Source organism: Galendromus occidentalis, unplaced genomic scaffold, assembly GCF_000255335.2.
Source record: "Galendromus occidentalis unplaced genomic scaffold, Mocc_1.1 scf7180000076295, whole genome shotgun sequence".
Lineage (NCBI taxonomy): Eukaryota > Metazoa > Arthropoda > Arachnida > Mesostigmata > Phytoseiidae > Galendromus > Galendromus occidentalis.
Genome location: NW_003804284.1, coordinates 405,833 through 428,179, shown reverse-complemented (window position 1 = coordinate 428,179; position 22,347 = coordinate 405,833). Strand labels below are relative to the sequence as shown.

General features: G+C 51.5%; 1 protein-coding gene across 1 annotated transcript; it reads left to right on the top strand.

Annotated features, from left to right (window-relative positions):
• Positions 1 to 387: 387 nt before the first annotated feature.
• Positions 388 to 20,408, top strand: LOC100902721 (secretin receptor). The gene is made up of 12 exons (XM_029113090.1): positions 388 to 525; positions 8,515 to 8,725; positions 9,433 to 9,474; positions 10,508 to 10,748; positions 11,196 to 11,301; positions 16,553 to 16,715; positions 16,809 to 16,869; positions 17,550 to 17,616; positions 18,313 to 18,404; positions 18,615 to 18,756; positions 19,859 to 20,021; positions 20,113 to 20,408. Exons 1-12 carry the CDS (start codon positions 514 to 516, stop codon positions 20,208 to 20,210), a joined length of 1,398 nt encoding a protein of 465 aa, XP_028968923.1. The 5' UTR covers positions 388 to 513; the 3' UTR covers positions 20,211 to 20,408.
• The last annotated feature ends 1,939 nt before the right edge of the window (positions 20,409 to 22,347 follow it).

Below are 22,347 nucleotides of genomic sequence, written 5' to 3'. Positions count from 1 at the left end.
GGGCTAATCCCACCGAGATCCGCCGTATCACATCTAATCGAGTTGAAAGACCATAGACGCATGAATTAAAAATTGCTCATCGATTATGTTTCATGTAGACACTCACTCGATCAGTGCTGCGAGACCGGCTCGAGAGGCACCTTTGTCAAGAACTCCTTCGTGCGACGATATTTATTATTGTCTGATCGACTATTATCGCTGAGCGTCTGGCTAATTTGTTCAATTCTGAAACGAACGAGGAACAATGATCTGTTGTTGCAACATTTCGGCGCTTATGTACGGTCACCGTGCTTGCCGGAGAAAGGACATCATTGAGAGAGTCTCGGAACGTACCCTTTCCGCTTTGGAAAGGAACTCAAAGAGACAGCCAGACCCCTCGAGGTCTTCAGTGAGTTCCGATAGAGTCCCCCGATGACCGGTTTGTGTTGAATTCATGTGACGTTGACATCAAACCGAATGACGCAGTGGTGCTAAGAAACCGATCAGCACGGCCATCCCTCGCATCGGAGCATTATGGCCAATGGAGTGAGTAGATTAGGGATGTGTAGCCCGCCTGACTCCTCGGAGGAGAACAATGGCTGCACGAGCCGCGTGGTCGGACTCCAACAGGTTATCCTCGGATCTCGACCGGCGCGCTGAATAAACACTGTCGCGATTCAATTTTACTTATCCGTACATCGGTCTCAGGACGAGGCGGTCGCAACTCCGTCGTCCGGTACAAATCCGCTTTCGCCCGGCATGCTGGGCGACGACCATGTGGGAACGTACCGGCTTCATGATCGATTTAAGCATAGGGGGGAGAATTTCTCAAGAATCCCGGATGGGAGGATTCGCATCTTGTTGGACGATATTCCCGCTCAAGCCGGAGATGCGTCTCGCTCCCCTCGGACCCCGACGGTGATTCCCGTTTAGCGTGCGTGGTCCTGAAAAGTGCTTGAAGTTTACTCGTGAAACCTCCAGGATGGCTCCGAGATTTCAAATGGCGGGAGGAGTCATGCTCTCCGACACTTTTCGATTGGATTCTGGATCGGTCGACCCGTGAAGTAGTTGCAGGCGGTTCGCACTCGTTCAGGATTGTAGCGTGCCACTCGAATCTGGCGGGATTTCCACTCGGGACGGAATGCGCGTCCAGCAGTCCTACACGCCACGACTAAACCCATTGTTTGCGATTCGCCACGCAGCAAGACAGCAACAGCGGAGGTCGCGGCCCGGAGTCGCCGAAGCATCATTTTCTTTTTGCTCGGCCTTTCCGGCCAACTCCGTCTCCGCGGAAGCTCCACTCTTCGGGTGACTGTGCTGACAGAGCCTTCATATTTCATTTGCATGAACGTTTCAAAAACCATCTCGGCTTTGTCGCGTTCGCCGCTTCCGTCCACGTTCCCTCCTACTGTTGCTGCGAGTTCTGTGACAAAAGATGAGCGTCTCCAGGGGCTCCTGATTGGAGTTTGAGCCCCTGGAGTTTTTCTTGGGGTGATTTTGCGTGGGATGCTGGTCTCGAAATTCAAGACGCGGCAACAGAACTTTTATGATGATCCACACCGCGCCAGGCTCGTGTTTGCTTTCGAGGTTTCCGTACTCTCGACCGGTGATGATCAGTGTTTTTCAATTGGGTGACTTTTCTCAGGATTTACGCTTCGAATTGCAAGCTACCCACCTTACCGGATCCGAGTCGTCTATCGTTCCCTCACGCTCCGGTCGGGCACTTAAGAATCATCTCCCCGCCCGAAGATGACGTATGCGCAATCGATTAGTGTAGCAGTCGGGTCCAATGCGGGCTCTGAAAACACGCATCGTCCGCCCTCCCGTTTTCAAGTACCTACATCGATTGCTCACGACAATCTTGTCCGTGCATTTGTGTCGGAGAGCGGGAAAATATGTTCGAACAAGCGGGTTTGCGTAATCAGCGGAACTTCGGAAAAATCGCGACTGACTCCATGCGGGATGTGATTTTTTCGCGATCTGACAAATCTCGTCTTGTTGTCGGGAATCGTACCCGGATAATTCAGTTCGCACCTTTCGCGCATAAATTGCTGAAGAAAAAAACTATGCCCGGTCGGATGGACGACGGAACCGAGCGAAGATATATCTCATTTTCCCGGTTGTATCGCTTTTTGTGAGGACAGCTCCGACTCGAAAGATTATCCCCAGAAGAAAAGCCGAGACACAAGCCTCTCGTTACCTATTGTGAGGGATAATCATCTCCCGGATATCTTACCGCTCGCGGCTTCCCCGGACAGATCACAGACGGAGGGCATTTGCGCCCATATCTCAGATGATACAGGTGGAATCTATTTTCGGAGCCACACGGTTGGAAAATTCACAGGAATCGGCTCCATGGGTGGTCAGTTGCCAAAGACGCTCCGAATCGATAAATGTAGCCCGCAGAATTGTTTGAGGGCGAATCTAGGAGCCCGGGATAGGGAGCGAGCTCCAGCGTGCTCGTGGCACATCCGGCATAAATGACGCTGCATGTTGCCTGAGCAAACATTATATATTCCACTGCGAGATAAGACGACCGCATATTTGACGTGTTCGATGGAGCTCGCGCAGAAGGGAAAGCAGGGACAACGAACAAGATCCTACATCGCGCAAGATCTTACATCGAGCGACGTCTTCATCGCTGAGACGGCGAATTTTCACGCGACGTGGCGTCTCGAATCCAATACCGGATCGGCTCCCGGCACAAGGAACTGGCAGCGTCACCCTTCAGTTTTCATTCGAGCTCTCATCTCATTAATACCCGGAGACATGGGTTTTTGCTTAATTAGACTCGGAGGGCGGCGATGAGGAAATGAGCGTGGTCAGCTCTTTTCCGCGGGTATTCACCAGGATCAGAGCGGGCGAGCCGAGCGAAGAGCTAGTCATTTCTAAATTCTCCCCCTGATCACGTAAGCAGAATAAGTTGACGTTGCAACGGAGATTCCGCATGAAACTATGTCGTTTGCGCCAGAGTTTGCATTTCGACTCGAGCAAAGCAACTTCACGTACCATGCCTAATGTTAGGCTCAGGAGATTTTCTGGGCTTGTTGACAAACTGCGAGGGATTTCCCGCCGCTCGGGGCTTGTGTCATCGCGTGGACTCGCCGAGCATCGCATTAGAAGGAACACAATTACCACGACTACAGGGGACGGCTGAGTGAGGAGAAGGGGCAAGACGCTAAGAATGGAACGAACGGGAGTCTTTGGTAAAGAGAAAAAGCATTGCAGGCAAGAGGGCAGTGCGAAGAGGGAGTGAACGCCGAGGTATTCACGCTGCTCGTGGTAGGAACATGTCGTCGCTCATTGTTGGCGTCCCCTCGGCTCCTCGGAGCGATTTCTTAATGCGATGTGCTCCGCAGTAATGCACTGATGTCACTCTTAGTCGGGGGACGGCGACGACAACGACGACCACCACCACCACCTAGTGCTTGGGAGATGAATGCGACCTCATAATCAAGTTCCCATCGTCCAAGTCCACCGACCCATTAAACGACGTGGAAGGTTTTAATAAGGAGCTTCAGCGGTTCCTCGTGAATGATTTCGAAAAGCTGCAAATGAAAACTTGTTGTTCATTATTCATGGAAGGAGCGCCATGTGGGTCGTTGAGACTCCCTCGCACTTGCCCACGGTGGACTTCTGCGATTATTACTTGCTCGCAAGGATCGCTCCGTATCCGAGCGGTTCGCCTAAGTTGGGGAAGCCCGCAGCCACGATCGATGAGTTCTGGAGTAGTGGAGATAAGATATGTACTCACGATACAGACTCGGTTCCGGCCGTTGTGAGTTCTGCCGAACAATTCGAGTCCATTAATGACTCCGATGTTGAGTCGTCCAAGTCCTGGATTCGAAGAGCCAGCATCGACTAGGAGGGAAACGACTCGGGATCTCCTCGACATCGTCAGAAGCTCATGACATGATTAGCCTGATTGCGACCAGGCTGTCCCGGCTCCCAAGCTGGTTGCTATTATTCGCTGCGGGGAGAGTTCCCGAATGAAAAGGAGCTCGTTCACGGAAGCTTATTCTAATCAGGAGGATTCGTCTCGAAACCAGAGCCGGCATAAATGAAGGCATCGAGACTTTGTTCATCCCCTTCTGAGCCAGCAGCTCTCATGGCTCGAACAAAACATTCTTCTCTGGTTTTTGAGGCGCTCCCCGATACAAATTGAAGCGCCTAAAAGGGTTGATTCGGAACTATTAGACCCTTCCAAGATTCGAGCGGAGCCAATTTTCTGGAACCTTTGATGTCGGATCGAAACTCATTCTCCGAGTCATGTTCGGCGACATCTGTCGGCAACACTGTCGGAAATAGAGCTCAATTCCTTGTCTGATGAGCTAAGAACTCTTGGACGAGAATCAAAGGATTCCTTCGGCTTCCGAACTTGCTTCGTACTGCCGTAGAGGGGAGCGCTTGGGATCTGCCACTGGAATGAATTCTTCGGGTCGGACTACCGCATATCCGTGGAGCGAGTTTTTCTCGAGGTTCGACTCCTCAATTAACATCGCCGCCGGTCCCGTTCAAAAAGCGCTATCGAGCCTTTCTCTCGCTTTTTCTCGAGTTCCATTCAGGATCATTCGGAAACTGACATTTGCCCCCATCATCGCTCGGCGGTTTTCCATCGAGAAAGAGTGCGTCTGGAGGCTTCTGAAATCCTCGAGCGAGAAGGAGAAGAAGAATGGGACGGAAGATACCGCATTGAGGTAGAGGAAGGAATGATCTGCCAAGACACGTCCAGCGACCAATCAGGGCCCGCGGATCGCGACAAGACCGCCGAGTGAGAGTGGTAGACACTCGAACGGTCATCAATTTCCAACAGATTCGCATTCTATGAGTTTTACTCAGGTACCGGCTAATGGCGAACCCTCACGAAGTCGTCAAGACCCTTGTGGTTTCTCGAGAATCGCTATACATACCGTTGCAGCTTCTGCTCTTGAGGCGAGGGATTGGAACGACACCGAAGGTTTTCCACATCCCGGTCCGTGATCCCGCGTGATACGCGGTGCATCTGGGTTCTGTATCCTCGACTGGGCTTGTATCAGTGTCGAGCGGGATAGACTCGCGGTCCGCCAAAAGCGTGATGAACCTCCGGAATAGATTGCTCGTGACAGCTCCATGCAGCGGAACCATTGCGGGACAGCCAGAAATTACCCTGTATAACTCGTTCATGGAAGCCAGGCGTGTCGGTTGGAATCGAGCAACGGCGTTACGAAACCCTGGGAGTCACCTCGGAGCCATAATTCCCCGGTGGACGGACCTCTCCGTTGCCCATGTTAATTCGATTCAGGATCGGAACGCTTCCTCGTGTTCCGAACGACCTTCAGGAAGGAGAGAAAACAAACAAAACCTGAACACTTACTTTTCGTGACATTGACATTTCTAAAATCGCTACCGTTCGTGGAGCGATTCAAATCATTCGAAAGTTCAGCGCCTCGTCTTAGCTTTGAGATATTCGAACCGGAGATCTCAACCCCCAACCTACGCGCTCCCCCCGCCGAAACTTCCGGCGGTGGGAGCACGGAGGTTACGTTTATTCTATGGAGCGATCTCTGAGTGAGTAACATCCTGCGAGCCGTCGTCATCGGTCCTTCTCTTTCTCCTTTTCCTGGAAAAAAACACGCGCTCATTCCCCGCGATGAAGCCCAAATCGTTTGAGATACCGGAGCCTCAGAATCGTCATGGCAGACCATGCGGGGAACTCCTCTCAGGAAGGTCGCATTGCTCCATAAACCTCCCGCAAGATTTAAAACCTATCACATCCGTTCTATCTCCCCAACGAGGGGATCCTCAGAGACATCTTGGAGTTTATTGAACTCGTGAGCGACGAGAGGAACGTGAGCCATTGCACTCATCGCGGGAGCCCAGAGTCGGAATCATCATTTTTTCTCAATAGAACAGATGAACTAGCCGCCATCAAGGCTCGGAGCCATCTCGAAGGAATTGACGGGAAGTTGTTTCGAGTCTAAGATTCTCAAATGAAGAGACCGCTTCCGAGTCGAGTTCTCAGCCGGGAATTCCACGGAGATCGGGAAATCGAGATCAGTTCCGCGCAAGCTGGATCTGCGGGATCACGTGTTTTCCGGAGCCGGATTCGCCCGTACCTAATGAGCGTTTCTATTCAGCTCGGATCCTTCCCCCACTCATCGGAGAGAACCCCTCTGCGCTTGAGTTCCGCTCAAGAAAAATCCCAAACTTGAGCGACGATCAATCCTGGTCCAGCTCGTCATTTCCTCCGATAGAGTAATCTCGGCGACCAAAGTCTCCATCATGTCCAATTTATAACCAAGTAGAGAAGCTCGCGTTGATCATGACGTCGGAGCGGGACTCTTTGACCGTGGGCACACCGCACCGTCGCGGAAGGCAATCTTGTCGGACGGCCAGCTTTCGGTTTTTTCTTTTCTCCCCCGATTTGAGGTACGTTGGGCGTCAGGTCGCGGAACCAACGGCCAGCCTGCAGGAAGGGGCTTTCATCGCGGATCTGTCATTATTCCTGCCGTATCGGTGTCTGAGGAATCTTACCGTCCTGCCAATGATGGACTCAAGGCCTCACGAAGTTTCGCGCGGACCGAAAACTCCTCTGAACCTGGCTGAACACGACTTTTCCAAATTATCTCGAGACACCTTTATCCGAATTTTAAAATTCGGAACATCAACGCGTCATTCCCACTCCTCCGGTAGTTTGGATTTCCGAATCCATGAGGCAACAAATTGAGTCGATGGGAAGCGCAGAGTACTCTCCGCGCGGGCTGTCTGGACCACGTGGAGTTTAAAATTTCTACAAGCATCGAATTACGGCAGACCTACAAACGCTCGCAGAATGTTTCTAACAAGGTGTCCTCGAAAATACCTCCATTCAACGACCCCGACCTCGCCCGAGCTCGAAGAATCTCAAAATCTAGCGGACCGATCGAGGTTCGATGTTTCTGTGGATACGTGCTCAGAGGAGCCGCTCCCGGCTGGGATTTGATTGATTTCATGTGCTCCGACCCGGCGCGGGACGGAAGAGTTGAGACGTGGAGAATTGGTGTTTCTCAACAGAACCGAAGCGAGTTTTCGGATTCCCTCACTAGGAGGAATGCTGCCAAGCATTACAGGTCAAAAGATTAGACTTCGGAAATCTTAGACCCGGACGTCAGCGTCGGTGGCAACGCTCGTCAACTTCGTCGCCTCGTGGGAGTCGACCGTCTGCACACGAACATGGGACGATTATTCCGGAGTGTCTATCAAATCGCCTCTTCCCGAATTGAATATTTTCCTGATAAATTCCGATTTTCCTGATTTCTCCGCCGGCGCCGAGAGTTTCTAGCGACTCGCAGCTAGAGCATGCCTCGACATCGACTTTCGCACATCTTACCTAATACAATTCTCGAATGTGTTCCTCTCATCCGGATTTTGGCTCCAGACAACAAAAGCTGTGCGCCACGCTGAGCACGTGGCAAGAGTCAAACTCCCAGATCGCTCTCCAGTCAGGCTGCCGGACACATCTGCAGGTCTTGGGTAACCACGGTCTATGCGCTCGAGCTTCAAATTCCCAATGGCGAAATATGCGACGGAATTCTCCCTCTCTTCGATAATAAGAGACATCAATTTCGCCGACTGGCGCTGTTTTCGATGAGTTCCTTGCTTATGTGCGAAGTCGGCAGTCCCTCGGTAGCTATCACGACTGTGCTGGGACGCTGCCGTACGAATAAGTCGAAGCGGATGTGGGCTGCCTCCCACGGGTCTCGATCCGGGGACATCCTGTACCTGGAAAGTGTCTTCTCGGGCCCTCGGCGGCGATTGACCTTTGAAAACAGCAGGACTCTACCGCTAACTAAGTTCACGTTGTGCTCTTGGCTGCTCGATACTCTGTCAGTATCTCGCCAGACAGGGAGTTATTATGTTGTTACAAGGGGGAGCAAGCCTTTGAGGGAATGACGAATGACAGGAAAACATTCCCATTGTCCTGGTATTCCCGGAGCTTGCTGGTTCGCTTGGTAAATATTCTACATATGGCTTGTGTTACCCGAAGCCGACTCACCTCAGTCCGGCATTCTTCTTCGGATGGCTGCTTACAACGGACGCCTCTGGCTCTAATCCTCGCGTTTCGTTGAATCTTTCACGAGCTATTGGTGCACCCTGGCCACTGGAGCCACGTGTTTTCTGTCCTCTCGCCAGCGACTGCGACTCCCGCCAGAAAATTGCCTCCGCTCAGTCAGTCTAAGGCATTCACGGCCTCCGCGCTCGGTCTAGTTCGTGTTCGGACTACAAGCAAGGAGTTCGCGGCCGAGATCGGAAACTTCTGCACCGGTCGCAATTCGGAGTTGGGTGCGGAGTGAGCTGCGAAACGACCGCGAAGGTATCTCTGTGTTCTCAGGCCTCATTGTGAGCTCGCTGCGGGACGTCGAGAAAATTACTATAATGTTCGGCGTTCCCGGATTAAACCTGTTGGAACCTTTAACGTTCCTGTCGGTGAACGCAAGCATTTTTCCAGAGTTTGACAAATTCTTCGCCGGAACAGAATCCTGAGACTGAAAAATTTATATTCTCGTTTCCTTTCAGCAGGACGCGTACCTGAATTCGAGCGCAATTCTCGAACCACAATTCGAAAAGTCTATCACACAGTGCTTGAACGCGTCGGATGTGTTAGATTTCGGCGGGGACCAACTATATTGCCCCCGGATATGGGACGGTTTTCTGTGCTGGCCGGCGACGGAAGCGGATCAAGGAGTTATGCAAAGGTGTCCAAACCTGAAAGACTTCAACGAAACGAGTAAGTCATGCATTAAATCTATTCGCGAACGATACCGTGCTCGGCGGTATGCGCGCCGCTACACGCAGCGCCCTCGTTGAGTTATTTTGAGCTCTTCCTGCCGATAAGCGGGTTTCGTGTCGCCGTCTCGAGGATACGTTATGGAGCTTGGCGGTTTAGCTCCAATATCATCAAGAGGTCGAGGATCGGCAGCTTTGCGAGTGAAATTCTTCCCGCTTCGTGCTTCTAGAGGGGAACTCTCATAGACTTGGCAAGACATGTCCGGAAAGTTTCTGGTACACGTCAGCGACCCTGTTCCTGCGGGAAAAATCCCGCCCGATATCATCAGGCCCAGAGCGATTCGGCGCGTTTCTCATCCTGTGGCGGAGGGGGGCATGTATTTTTCGCGAGCTCCCCTGGGATATCATAGTCATTCTCGACCTTTAAATCCACTAATTCTGAACGCCGATCACTCTGAACTCCGGCCGAGTACTCGATCTCGTCCAAGGAGCAGGCGTGAACGTATGTTCGCTCAGAATGTGTGCTCGGGCAGGCACGGGGGCGACGGGTGCGATTCAGCGACGAGTTCACTCTGCAGCGGAGGATTTTTGGAGCCGCGATATCCTATCTCGGTCGACAGGCTGATACTGGGCGAACGAGCTCCAGAGTTTCAAAAGGAGCCACCAGGTTACCGTTGCTTGCTTTTTCACTTCCGACTTTTCGGAAAGGAGAGGACTCTCTCGGGAGTATCTCTCAGGTGGAAGTCGAGAGTTGAGGTCCTGACCTCTCGCGGGATTAATGTGCGACCAAGTTTCCCTGAAGGAAGTGTTCCTCAAAGGTTGCCTATCCATGCGACAAAAGCGAACATGGCTCCGATCAGGCTTAAAATACGAGACTTCATCGAGAAGAATAGACCTCAGCTATCGGAACGGTTTCCGCTCTATCATTCGGGAACAGTCGTAAACGACTCCCTCGATGGAAAGTTTCATTTAGCCGAAAGAATTTCGGTTATTTCCCCTGTCATCCTCTTCCCCTGTCGGAGGAAAACGATTCCGCACCTCGCGGTCTCGTTCCCTGGAAGTTTCCTTAGGAAAAATCGTCGATTCAGTCAGGACTTCAGGGCATAGGCTCGTCAGCCTGGGAGAGGAATTGAGGCCCCGCGCATCCAATCCTTGAGAGGAACTCGGATGAATATTGAGAGGGAAGCCGATTTTAAGAGCTCACAATGCTCGGAGGTATGAAAACTGCTCGTTTCTGAGGTTATTTCAACCTTGGTTCGTGTAAATCCGTGTCAAGTGTTTTCGTTATGGCCCGAAAGCATCGGACACTCATCCGTCAATTATTTTGATAGATTCGATCCTCTCCTATGCATCCTCTCTCGGAACCCATAGAAATCGCTGCACGGTAGTGAAACGATGACTATGGGCTCTTCATGAAGGAGCATCTTTATTATCGCAGACATCACCCTCGGAGCGAAGGATGTAGCACGCGAGATGAAGGGTGAAGTGACGACAATCTATTTTATGGCTGACGGGGTCCATCTATTTGCATATTGAAGCCCGTCTGATCCAGCCCCGCCATCTACATTGAGATAAGAAGGTTTCGCATCCTTCGAACTCCGAGCGAACCAAGCGCAGCGAAACGGATCTTACCCGAGGTCCCCGCTCGCTCCGGTGTGCCAACATCTCGCAGCAGAAGATGACACCCCGTCTGATGGAGGGAGTAGGAGGGAGAAAGAGGGCAGACGGAAAGAACGCCGGAGCGCATTTTCTCCAGGGTCTGATCAACGTTTCCGCATTTCAGGATTTGCCAACCGGTATTGTGGTGCGAACGGCACGTGGGTAGCATTAGGACACACCACATGGCTCACATACACGAATTACTCGGCCTGCGATTGGGAGCCGATGGCTTTCTCGGAAAACGAGGAAGAGCTATATCGTCTCCTTCGGGTGCATTTACCGATCATAAAACAGGTGTCCATTGTCGGATACACTTCGTCGTTGACACTCCTCGTGCTCGCGTTCTTCCTGCTCGGATCTCTCAAGTAAGTGCTGTGGCACCGCATCCCGTTCCGCCGATGCCTCTCAGCTCCCAGATGAGCGTCAGATGAGAATTCCTCTGGCGACGATCCGTATTCTCTCCGTGCGATCGATTATTCAGGGATCGGAAGATCTCTGTGATTCGCTGATTGATTTCTGAGATCTCTCGTCTGCGAAGTCATTGATGCACGACTCGTGATGAATGGGTCCGTGGGCACGGAGCGCCGTCTGAATTGTTAAACACTCGCAGCGGCCGAGTGCAAAGTTTCCCGGGTGTTCTCGATGGCTTGATAAGAGCGTCTTACCAACTCCTCCCACTCTGAAGCCTTTCGGAGAGTCCGGGAGGAGCGGCCTCGAATCCCACCACTCGGAATATCCCCAAAACAATGATATGCCAAAGGTCTGCGCATGGAAGACCGACTTCAATGAAAGCTGTTCTGCTTCTTTCACAGACGGCTCCGCTGCGCCCGCAACAAACTCCATCTTCAGCTATTCGCCTCATTCATCGTCAGAGCCATCGTTTTAATCTATAAACACAGCTACAAGCCCTATCAGGAAGTGAGTGATCTTGAACTTCGGGACCCATGACCTCCACGGGGTTGATAGCAGTTCTCAAGGTTACAGAGTTCGAGCGGCTAGGGTCCGGAGAGAGTTGTCCTGAACAGAGTTGTGGGCGAAAGATTTTTGACCTTCGGAGCTTTGACAGTTTTCTGTCATTCATCACACGAAGGGTGGTTGGGAGTCCTTCGAGGCTCGAATCGATGTCTGGAATGTTCCAGAAAATAATTTCCTCTCTCTTTCTCAAAAAGTCCCGAACGCTTTCCTGACCTTCGTCAGAGCCAGAGATCTGCTTGCTGCTTGATACAGTAGTGCCCTCCAAGAAGTATTTTTCATTCGAATAGATCGCACTGCAAGCTGCGGTTAGCACGTACTGGCTTCCTTTTAGCCAATCTCCGTGCCTCGGCAGCAGCTGCCAACAGCTGACTTTCTGCTCTGGCGTGGTCATGGTGGCTGGAACGGTGATTATGACGCTGTGGTTCTTGTCGGAGCTGTTTGTATGCCTCGCACGTGTTCCGAGTATTGCCCGAATCGTTTCACTCATGGTAACGATGTTCCTGTTGGTCGCTACCGCTGCTTCTCGCATTCGCCCGTACTTGACCGAGTCGCAAAAATCCGAAAATATGATACTCACACGGTGCATTGGAACGTCGGGGAATGTCGCTCAGAGACTCGATATCCTCAGTGTTTCTCTCTTGTATTCGCCCCTTGAATTCCGCCCGTGAATTCGCGACTCCACGACGGAACTTATTCATATGGTCGAGATTTTCGAGTGAGCGCCCCAAAAATCGTGACTCGATCCATGGTCTCGGCATGGGACGCGAGAGCGTTTCGGGTCGGAGCGGGAGAGTGATCTCGAGTTTTTTTTCCCGGCGTCACCAGATTGTCCTCGGGGGCGGATATCGTCATCTGACGTCTGCTGACCGTCATAAAGAATACGACGAGCATCTTTGCGAACAGCTGATCGTGAAGACACAGTTTCATTAGGCATATGCGGCATGCGACGTGCCTCCCTCGACAATAACGCGAATCCGAAGGACTGTGTTCCTTGTTCCCACTCAGCAGCCGGGAGGACGGCCGGGAGTTCGACCTTTCGTAATTACACCGTTCTCTTAGCGAGGGACTGGTTGCGATGTCTGGGCGTGTGTATTTGGGCTACTTAATGCTCGAGACAGCTGTCTAGATCTCAGCCGATCTGCGCGCTACTTCGACCGGAACGACCCGCGGTATATCGAATGTATGGCCCTTGTTTGCGCCGACTTCGATGCAGGTCTTCGATAAACACCGGTTATCTCGTAGACGATTCGCAGTCACTCGCCGTTTGCTGAAAAGTTTGCATACCTCCGGGACGTGTAAGGAGAGTTCCTGCCATGCCTGCCAAATAGGCCAAACTTGCGATCTCGTTCGAGACACGTCTCGAGCGAGCTTTTCTCCTCGTCGACCTGCATAAATTCGAATCTGGTCGCATCTCTCGCGAAGATAGGGATTTTTTTCCCCCGTTGAGATAATCTTGTTCTAGTTGAAAACTTTTGAGCCGTCGCTCGAAGCTCCTACCAATTGATCAAGGAACCCCATCTGCTTGCTCTGACTGAGCGTACACGAAAGTTTGGATCTATGGCAAACAGTAGCCGGGGATGAAATTCTCGGCATCAGCCTCAGAGAGACAATACCGTCTGCTGAGCGCGGAAAGACTTTCCCGCGCCGATATGCCGTATTCTTTCTAAGGGCGGGGCACCTCAGAGTCCAACTTCAATGCCGCGGCGAATCTTTCCTGAAGGAGCTAGCGCGACAGCTTGGCTCGCTTCCCGAAGTTCCGTTATATGGCTCAAAAATGACCGACGAATAAGGAGAACCATCCAGATTCGATATCCCTTTCCCCCCCTCTGCTGTTCGAGTTTTCCTGCTAGAAACTTGAGGATGATTCCTAGAGGGGGATCGAGACGCGGTGACGAGAGGGAGATCTCACACCGAGAGCATTTCTCAGGAAAATTTTCAGGTGGCTTTTTCCGGGAGCCAAACCGGTGTTCACTGGGGTTACATAATTGTGCTAGCAGAGCAGCACTGGGCGCATCGTAATTGTAGATGAGAAGTCTCGCAATCTCAAGGAATCGAGCCTCGCTCAGTCGGGCATGGATTTCGTGGTCATCAGGACTCATAATTCGAATGGACGAGCTATGGGAGCACCTGAACCATGCGATTCAGGAGCATGTTCCCGGACTCCGAGTCCAACCCCAACTTGAATAATCGAACCATACCCCTAGAAACGGAGTGGGTCCGGACAGTGCTCGATGGGGTAGCCGAGTTCTGGTATAGAATCTTGTTCTGGGAGCATTTGGTGGATCGAGGGTGCTATTGGGTTGCCCACGACCGCCTTGTGTAAGATGACACTGGAGAATCCCTCAAGAAATGAGCATCTCTCAGGAGGCTCATATAGTCTGAACAAAACGATAGCTTCCCCAATATCGCCTTAGACTGGGGCCCGGAATTCTGCGGGAATTCGAGGTATTCCCCTTCCAAGGGAAGCGCGATTTGCTCCTCGACACTGGTGGGTACAGCCAGCACTGAGAGCACAGCGTCAGAAGCTTCGGCGCGTTATGAGCGTACGTTGCAGCCGCAGCGTCGTGGTTCGCTGCACTATTCGATCATCTAAACAAGCGATGAAATGCCCCGCGAAGGAGAGACGGTAGTGCGCCCTCCCGAGAGGAATGGCGGACCAATGGATCGGGGAGACGGAATTTCGGGCCTTTCCGTCGATTATCTTAGCGACTGGATTCGAAGTGTGGCGATAGATGAACCTCTCCGTCGAAATGTACCGTGATCCACCATCAAGACGGGAATGGACTGGAGAAATACATCACTAATCGAAGAGAACCATTATTCACGAGCATGTTCGGACTTTTTCGAGGCTGCGTTCGAATCTCCACGGGAACTTTAAAGTCGACCGTGAATTCGCAGAGTAAGTGCCGTTTCGCAACTTCCTTGGGCATTCAGCATGCGAATCTGTCGAGCCGCGCGCGAGTTCTTGGCCCGCAGGAGCGGAAAAGATGTCGCAGCATGCAGGACGGAGTTCTTTGATCCTGCCGCTCAAGTCATTTTGAAGACATTTCACGTCAATAGAGACATTTCACGCTTTCATGAAGCTTCTGAAAATGAATACAATCATCTCGTTTCCGGTGTTGAAGAATTCTCCTTCTCGCCGGTCCTGGTCCCATTCTCCTGTGTGGGTGTAGGAGGAGTCTTCGGGAATCTCTTGAGATCGAGGAGTATATTCGGCATCTAATCAGGCCGGGAAATTAGCCAGATCTTGGAATTGGAGAAGCACGATGCGGGAGAGCAGGAGCGGAAATGCAGGAAACGGAAAGAAAAATCCGCTCGGTTTTCACGCTCGTGCGCGACAGCCGCTCGATCCCTGTGCAATCGAACGTGAATCTGGCTTCTCACCGATTCAGTCGGTCCCGTCAACGAGATAGTCCACCAAAATATGTTGTGTTCTCAAAATAGATCAGTCAAGACGCGTCAACTGTGATGCAGCGAATTCGAGTTGGACTCTGATCGAGCTTCGATATGGGTAAATGGCAGCATCGGTGACGTCTGGGGCTTTCGGAGATGTCAGACGGGAATAAATATTGCATTGGGCCATTTGGTATAATTAGGAGAACAAGATCGACTGTGTGGCCAGATATCTGGTACTATTGCTTCCAGCTCTATTCCCTTGGTTGTCGGGACATGAATCCCGGGAGCTCATCATCGCCCACGATCTTCGCTGGTGGATCCGATTCTCATGGATCCGCGGAGGCGACGGGAGGGCATGTCTGAAGGCTACTATTTCCCGCGTACTGCTCAAGAGATCTCGGACCCGGGTCAGAGATATACAAGCGAGGACGACGAGGGGACTCGTGTCTCGACTCCGGTAGCGCAACATGGAATCCGGGATTCATACAATCCAAGGAAACAATGAACAATTTGCTCTTAGCCATCTCGATTCGTCCGCAAATCATTCTGGGAGTGCGTCGGAGCTATATTTCCGCGGATTCTGAGCGTTTTGGATGAGAAGCATTGACTCGAGTCGCGTTTCAAAAAAACGACGGCGCCTCATCTGTTGTCGACAATGTATTCGTATCACGCTCCTAGTCGCTAGAACGCGGCTGCGTTTTATAATTTCTTATCCCCATGACGAAGTTTGTTCTGGGTTAACTCGAATCCCCCACAGGAAGGCTCCTCCCTCAGCCACCACGCGGCGTGACCAGAAATCTGCCTCTAGCTTGCGCGGCTCACACCCCTGCTCCGGGGCATGAGTGCATTCGGGAGGAGGAGGCGGCGGTGGAGTAAACTATATCCTGAACCTTCAATTGTGGAATCCGGTCATCGTGAGTCTGATCTAGATCCTGGGGGTCCGGAAGAGGAACCCCGGTTCGGGGACAGATTTCACGGTCGAAACTGTGGGACCTAATGGGATCCGGTGCTTTAGCGAGATCCTCTCTGGCTAGTTCTCCCCCCTCCTTCGGCCGACTAATCGCTGTCCATAATTGATGATAAGAACTCTCCGATCGGGAATCGCATTTGGGAAGGCGGCATCCTCAGCTACGCTGACCGCGCCGTAGTTTGCTTGTGCCGCTGACTTGCTTGCGGCGGATACCAATTGTTACAACAAGGGACAACTTAACTCGCTTCGCATATATCTTCTGGGCGTGGTCATCGCTTCGCAGCGACAACCATCTCTCAATATTGAATTCTTGATAAACTCATACGCAGCATCGAAGAGCAAAGCCGAACTCGAGGTGAATCCCGCGCTTTCAAAATTTGAAGTCTTCCGACATCAAACGAGTCGACGAATCCAAAGTTCAGGCTTCCGCGGACATTTCCAATTTTCCGGATTCCGGAGAGTACCGGAAATTAGAGAACACGGGGCGAATAAACGACAGACTTGAAATATCCGTCAGAAAGGTTTCCGAGGAGATTTTGAGAGAGAAATTCAAACACTCCGAAGAATTCGAGGAACGCACGAAACGGAACCACATTCGAATAGCGGAGAGCTCTGTACAGGAGACAGCTGTTTGCACTGTTGTCCGCTTTCCTAAATTGGATTGCAGTCGTAGAGACCTAGCAACTTGTTAGCCGTTTTCGACTCGAACCAAAAGTATCGTTGCCCAGATCCGAGACTGGGAAGCACTAGATTTAATCGAGTGGAGGGGTAGCAACAAGCTTCCTGGGCTGGCGATAATAAGACGACTCGCTTCCTTGATGTTTGCAGCTGAATTTCCAATGTTGGATATTGATGTGTGTATTCCACTACTCGCTCATGGCGAACTACTGCTGGATTTTGATGGAAGGTCTCTATCTTCACAGTCTGATTTTCACGCAGTACTACGCCGACAACAATTCCGACATCACCAAATACGTCGTCATGGGATGGGGTAAGTGGGCAGCCCTTAGCTATCTCCGACCTTGTTTGACAGATGAGGCTTCCGTGCGAATCGGCTCAATGTGGACTTGTTTGTCGATTTCAGGAATTCCTGTACCATGCGTCGTATTTTGGGCCATCTCCAGATACTATGTAGGCAACGACATGTGAGTATACGAAGAGCTTCCATTCGCAAATCATATGGTCGACTTATTGGGCTCCGAAAACCTCAGTATGAGCTCGGGCATGCATCGCGGTAAGGAATCCCCACGGAAAGGGGACCCTTGCGAGCAGACTTCTCTGATTCCCTGAATTTCGGGACTGGGAATCCGGCATGTTCGGAAGTTCATCGACATATAATGGTTCCATGTTTCGCTGCCCTAGCGTCCCCCTCATGCTCTGGGGCGCCATGTGTCTGGGTGCATGGCTTATTCTAAGGATTCTGCCGCTCCGCAACAACGCGGCCATTAGGAGGCGCTGCATGAGGAAATCAGAAAACCCCTGACCAATTCGTGGTGTGAGGGTTCCCGATCGCAGAGATCCTTCGGTACGAGTCTCCGAAAAGAAGGGACCCGCCCAATGAGAAACCGCGAATCTTATCACGAGCTATTCGTGGCAAAAAGCGCTGTCGCCATGGGAGGCAATACCTTGCTCTTTTTGGAACCACGCCACCGAGTCCGAGGCAAAATTATCGCAGGTTGCTCGCACCCAAACTCGTGGACTCCCAAGTAGCAGATCCGGGATATGATTTCCGAAAATCGCGTAGATACCTCAACGAACATTTTCGAGTATGTGCCATATCCATTCCGTAGAAAATGAATTTAGGGATCTCCCCATTATGTTTTAGGTGTTGGGCTTCAGACTCCAAGCTCATACAGTGGGTCCTCAGAGGACCGATAACGATAAGCATTGTGGTAAGTCGGCGCGACGCTCTCCGGTGTTTCAGGATCCTTGAAGCTCCCCGGCCGAAGTGTACCGAACACCCATCTCCGAGTCCTTCGAAGCTCACGAAAACAGCTCTTGTGGGCGAAGGGCTCCGTCGGGGCAGGGGTTCGACGTCACCTACCAGTGAATGCAACGAGCCGGAAAATCTGCAGTGAAGTGCTTGGGAGGACCAGCGTAGTTCGAAACACTTCTCAGCAGATCATTCGATCCGACACGTAGCTCGAGTGGCGACCGGTCTAAAGTACTCTCATAAGTCGATGGGCCAGCGACTATTCTGGGGAATATTTTACGCGCCCGTCGGCTCTCGACGCGGTTTTCCCGAACATCATCGAATTCGAAAACGGGTCGACTGGAGAGCAACATCGAATGTCCTCACCGGCGGTGATTTTCGCGACCCTCCACTCCCATTGGATCGGTCAGTCGTGAAGCGTAATATCGTTCGGCGCTTCGGGAGGCTCCGGATGAGCTCTAGTCTGAGCTCACTTAGAGCGACGCGTCGAGTAGTTGATGCGCACGGACGGCTCTCGCTTCCATGAGCTCGAGACACGGCTCCCTCACGCGGCAGCACGTGACTCGAGGTCCGGTCCCGTCGTTCCTCTGATGGGCGGAGACGTCTCAAGAAGAAAGCTCATGGACTCACCTTGCCTCCTCTCGAACAATTGCAGCTCAATTTTTTCTTCTTCATCAACATTACACGGGTGGTGTTCATCAAAATGTCGAAATCGCATGAACCCGAAGCCCGCCGTCTGAAGTATAAGTGAGTGCAATGTCAGACTATGTTCTCTTAGTTTACAATTCGACGAATTTTTCGGCGATTCAGCGTTCACCCATGGTTATTGAGCGTCCACGACAAATGCCGATGCGTGAATTTCCTAATCGGGATCGACTCCGGGGGAACGAGAAAAATTTTAACTTCCAGTCCATCGGCTGCTCCGTGTTTCATCCGAGCTCGCTTCTCTCCCCGCAGGAAATGGTTCAAATCTACCCTTGTCCTGGTGCCCTTGTTCGGTGCCCACCACACTATCTTGATGGTGATGTCGATCGCAGCCGTGACACCTGTTTACGAGCTCTGTTGGCTATATGTCGATCAGTTATTCACGTCGTTTCAGGTAGGGTGTGGGAATTTCCTGAAATATGCTCGTCTCGGCGATGCCCCAGTTTCTGCATGGATTCTATATGCCTTCCGCTAGAGTCAGGAGTGGCTCGAGTTCTCGCAGTTTCGGCTGTGTGCTCAATACTTCCACCGCTATTGGAGCCCGAGTCGCGTCTGTGCGGGCTGACTCTCATCAGATTAACAATCCAACAGAGAAATTTGACCGAATCGATGAAGTTCATTCGATATCCCATCGCCGGGTCACATTCGCACTCATTTTTGCCCGGGAGTCATCAGAGGAGGGTCGAACTCACGCCACTCTCTAAGACTCTCGAAACATTTGAGGACAAGATCCTCTCAAGCGGCGCTTCGAAATCTCGTTCATCATTCTCTTGTGAAATACTCCCGTCCATGAACAGAAATGATCGTCTCATTCGCCTCCGCGCTCGCCTCGAAGATTCTGGCTCGGATGAAGTCCTCGCAGAGATCGCCTGGGAATCCGAATCAGGGTCTCTTGATCCTTATTTTTGGAGATACATATCGGGAAGGAGCTTTCGAGGAAAAGGACGAACTGAGAATCCCAGCATAGAAATATATGCACAGTGAAATTGGAGGGGGAGACCACCGCCATAATCAGACCACCCTTTCCGGACTCCAAATAATAGGGTTCCATGAACGGGGACCTGCCCGATGAGTCCACCTGAATTATCAGAATTCCGGAATTCGAATTCCCCAATGGTGTTCTTCTAGTAAACAGGTCTCAGTGTACGCCGTTAGAGCGTCTCTCTGATCCCGACCTATGATTCGTTGCCACGCCTGGAGCCTCAGCGACAAGCTTCATCTCGCTTCGATCGATCGCGTTTTTATTGTTCTCGACCCTCTGTATGGCTTTTGACTCTTTCGCAACTCTGATCAGACTCGGGGGAGAGAGGATTCGGGGCGCTCTTGATTCTCTAAGCGCAGCGAATTGCTGCCGATTTCCTTCCCGCCAAGCGGGAATACCACAGCATGGGTATTTATCGGTCGCAGTCAAATGAAGCGACGATGAAGGTGTCGACAGCAGGCGTGTTTCGGACATTCATCTATTATACTTGACGGAGGTTGCCTACTTATTTCAGGGTTCTGTCGTGGCGCTTCTGTACTGTTTCTCCAACGGCGAAGTCCAGTCAGAGGTGTACAGACTGCTTCCAGAGAACGTTAAGTTCAAGATTCTTTCAATGCGACGGGGCGGCCGCGAGACGACCCAGCTGAAACACAACCGAGATCCCAGATGTCTGCCAGGTTGGAGTTTCGAATTTCTCTCGCTTTAGACTTCATCACGTTTTTCATCTCGGAGCCATTGAGTTCAAATTTGCGATTCGAACGATTCCAGAGAAAAGTCACGCTGAACTGGGTCTATTGAGTCCGCGGGAAATCCCAATGGAAATCAGGATAACGGGTGATGACGGCGAAATCGAGGCTCGACTCTGAGACATCTTTGCTGACCGGACCAATTCGTGCCCTATGAACGACGTCACCGTTTTCTCATCTTTCCGAACGACTACACGTTCGCGTTGCCCTCTGATCTGCATATATATTGATTGTTGGTTTCACTTTTGACGCGAGGTATTCGCTTGCACTTGGAGCTCACCATCGTCAGATAAAATCAACCCGACGTTGCCAGCGCCGGAATGTGACCGAGTTTCTCGGATCCCATCGGCCTCCTACGACGATCGCTGTGAGGGAAAACTCTGTATATTTATGGTGTAGATAAGCGAGAAGAGCGATATATTTAAGCGAAATATTTAATGATTGTGAACTGTTTTTGCAAGATGGAAAAAACAGCTCCAGACGAGAATCCGATTCGCTCGCCATTCTATTTCTGCTGTGAATATTTTTGTTGCACAAAAACGTGGATGGACTCGGAGCTTCCGACTGAGCCCGGTCCTGTGGTGTGCCTGGAAAGAAAATAAAAGGCGACGTTTGTGTATATTCGATTTGGTGCTGATTTTCCCAGTGAGAGCTTGGAAAATTTGTGATTTTTCCGTACGAGATTCCTTTCCTCGAGAAAGCACTGGCGGCCTGTGCTGCAGGGATAAGAATTATACAGCATCAAATCCTAATTCAGTCTTTGTTGTTTTTCGGAACGATGCGATCGGCCCCATTTCGGCCGGAGGAGGAAGTCTACAAAAACGGGAAATGAAAGAGACGCTCCCGCTGAAAAGTCCACAGCTCCCGAGGATGACATTCTCTATCGAAATTGCGGGCCTACTCACTTCGGACGGCTCGTTGTCAATCTCCTCGAGGCATCAAGGCTTCCGCGAAAGCTGCTTATCTCCAGATAACGTCTCATAGGCCTCGCGTTCACAAAGTGCGAAGTTGGATACATATTTTAAGATGAACAGAGACTAACACTAAACTCATTCGGCTAGAGCGAGCTGGTTGAAAGGGACTTCCTGCTACAGCGGCTTACATTGTTCTTTGGACCCCTCCGTATTACGCCTGAAAATGTCGTACGTCGAAGACGGCTGACTTCGATGTCGTCGAGGCGGTCAGAGGGAAAATACGGAAATCGGACCTCCCCATAAGCCGAAGAACACATGAACGTTGTAGCACGGAGATGATACGGCTTGAGCGGCAGTTTTCGACTTATACCGGAGAGCGAGTTTCGCGCCTGAATAAGGTCGACCCGTCGGGGAAAATATCATACACCGTGGAGCGCTGAGCGGTGCACTGGGTACCGCTGTTTTCCTTCCGCTCATTACGTGATAAGCTTTCGCCAGGACCTCTCCGCTATTGGGGTCAAATCTGTAGGGCCTCAAAGCGACCGGTGCGAAATTTCAACGGACGCCCAGAGCCTATTACATTCTCACGCGCAAGGTGAATAAGGAGAGCTTCTGTGAGCTTCGGTCTAGGAGATTCACTCCGACATCGGAAAAACCAATCACAGCCGCCGGATTAGCGAGGTTGCTCGTAGATTTTCTCCTTATCATCGACATATGGAATCCAGGATGTAGCGCTTCTTCTGATGTTCCTGCCCATTACTCGGATACCGGATTTCGGGTCCGGCGCCAGGGCCTAAGCCGTTGGTTATGGTCATAGGTGATCCCATTCCAGACTCATTCAGATCGATACCTCAGATTCGAATGGAAGGTGCCTCATATCAGTCTGCTTCTAGCTCGCGATACCAGCTGATCCGAACAACTGAGTCTCGAGGCCGAGGAAGAGTCGCCCTGAACCATTCAGGGGAACGTGACGAATCTGCTCCGACCGTTCGTAGTAGGAATTCTCCTCCGGCTTTTGTTTGAGCGGTAAACAGGGTCACCCTCACTCAGAGTCTTCGCACTGCCTAAAAAAGTGCATACAGGCGGAACTGTACCCTCACGATGCGTTTGACGTGTTCCAGATGCTTAAGTGACGAAAGCAGACCAGAATCGCTAAAAAAACGCTTCAAAATGAAACGACCTCACAGAATAGTGCTCCGCTTAATTAAGCTTCCGGCTGAAAGACGCAAAACGCGTGCTAAGCCTGCTGAGGACGCATCTTTTAGGCGTTCAGAGATAGTGGCAGACTTCGTTAAAGCGCTTCTCAGTGACCTTCAACGAGTTGGAGAGGACGCTAATGGGCA

What these genes read in the sequence shown, in the direction of transcription:
- LOC100902721 (XM_029113090.1), top strand. An exon ending in GAAAGACTTCAACGAAACGA is followed by an intron (nt 8,726 to 9,432) that starts GTAAGTCATGCA and finishes CTTTTCGGAAAG; the next exon opens with GAGAGGACTCTCTCGGGAGT. An exon ending in TACTATGTAGGCAACGACAT is followed by an intron (nt 16,870 to 17,549) that starts GTGAGTATACGA and finishes ATTATGTTTTAG; the next exon opens with GTGTTGGGCTTCAGACTCCA.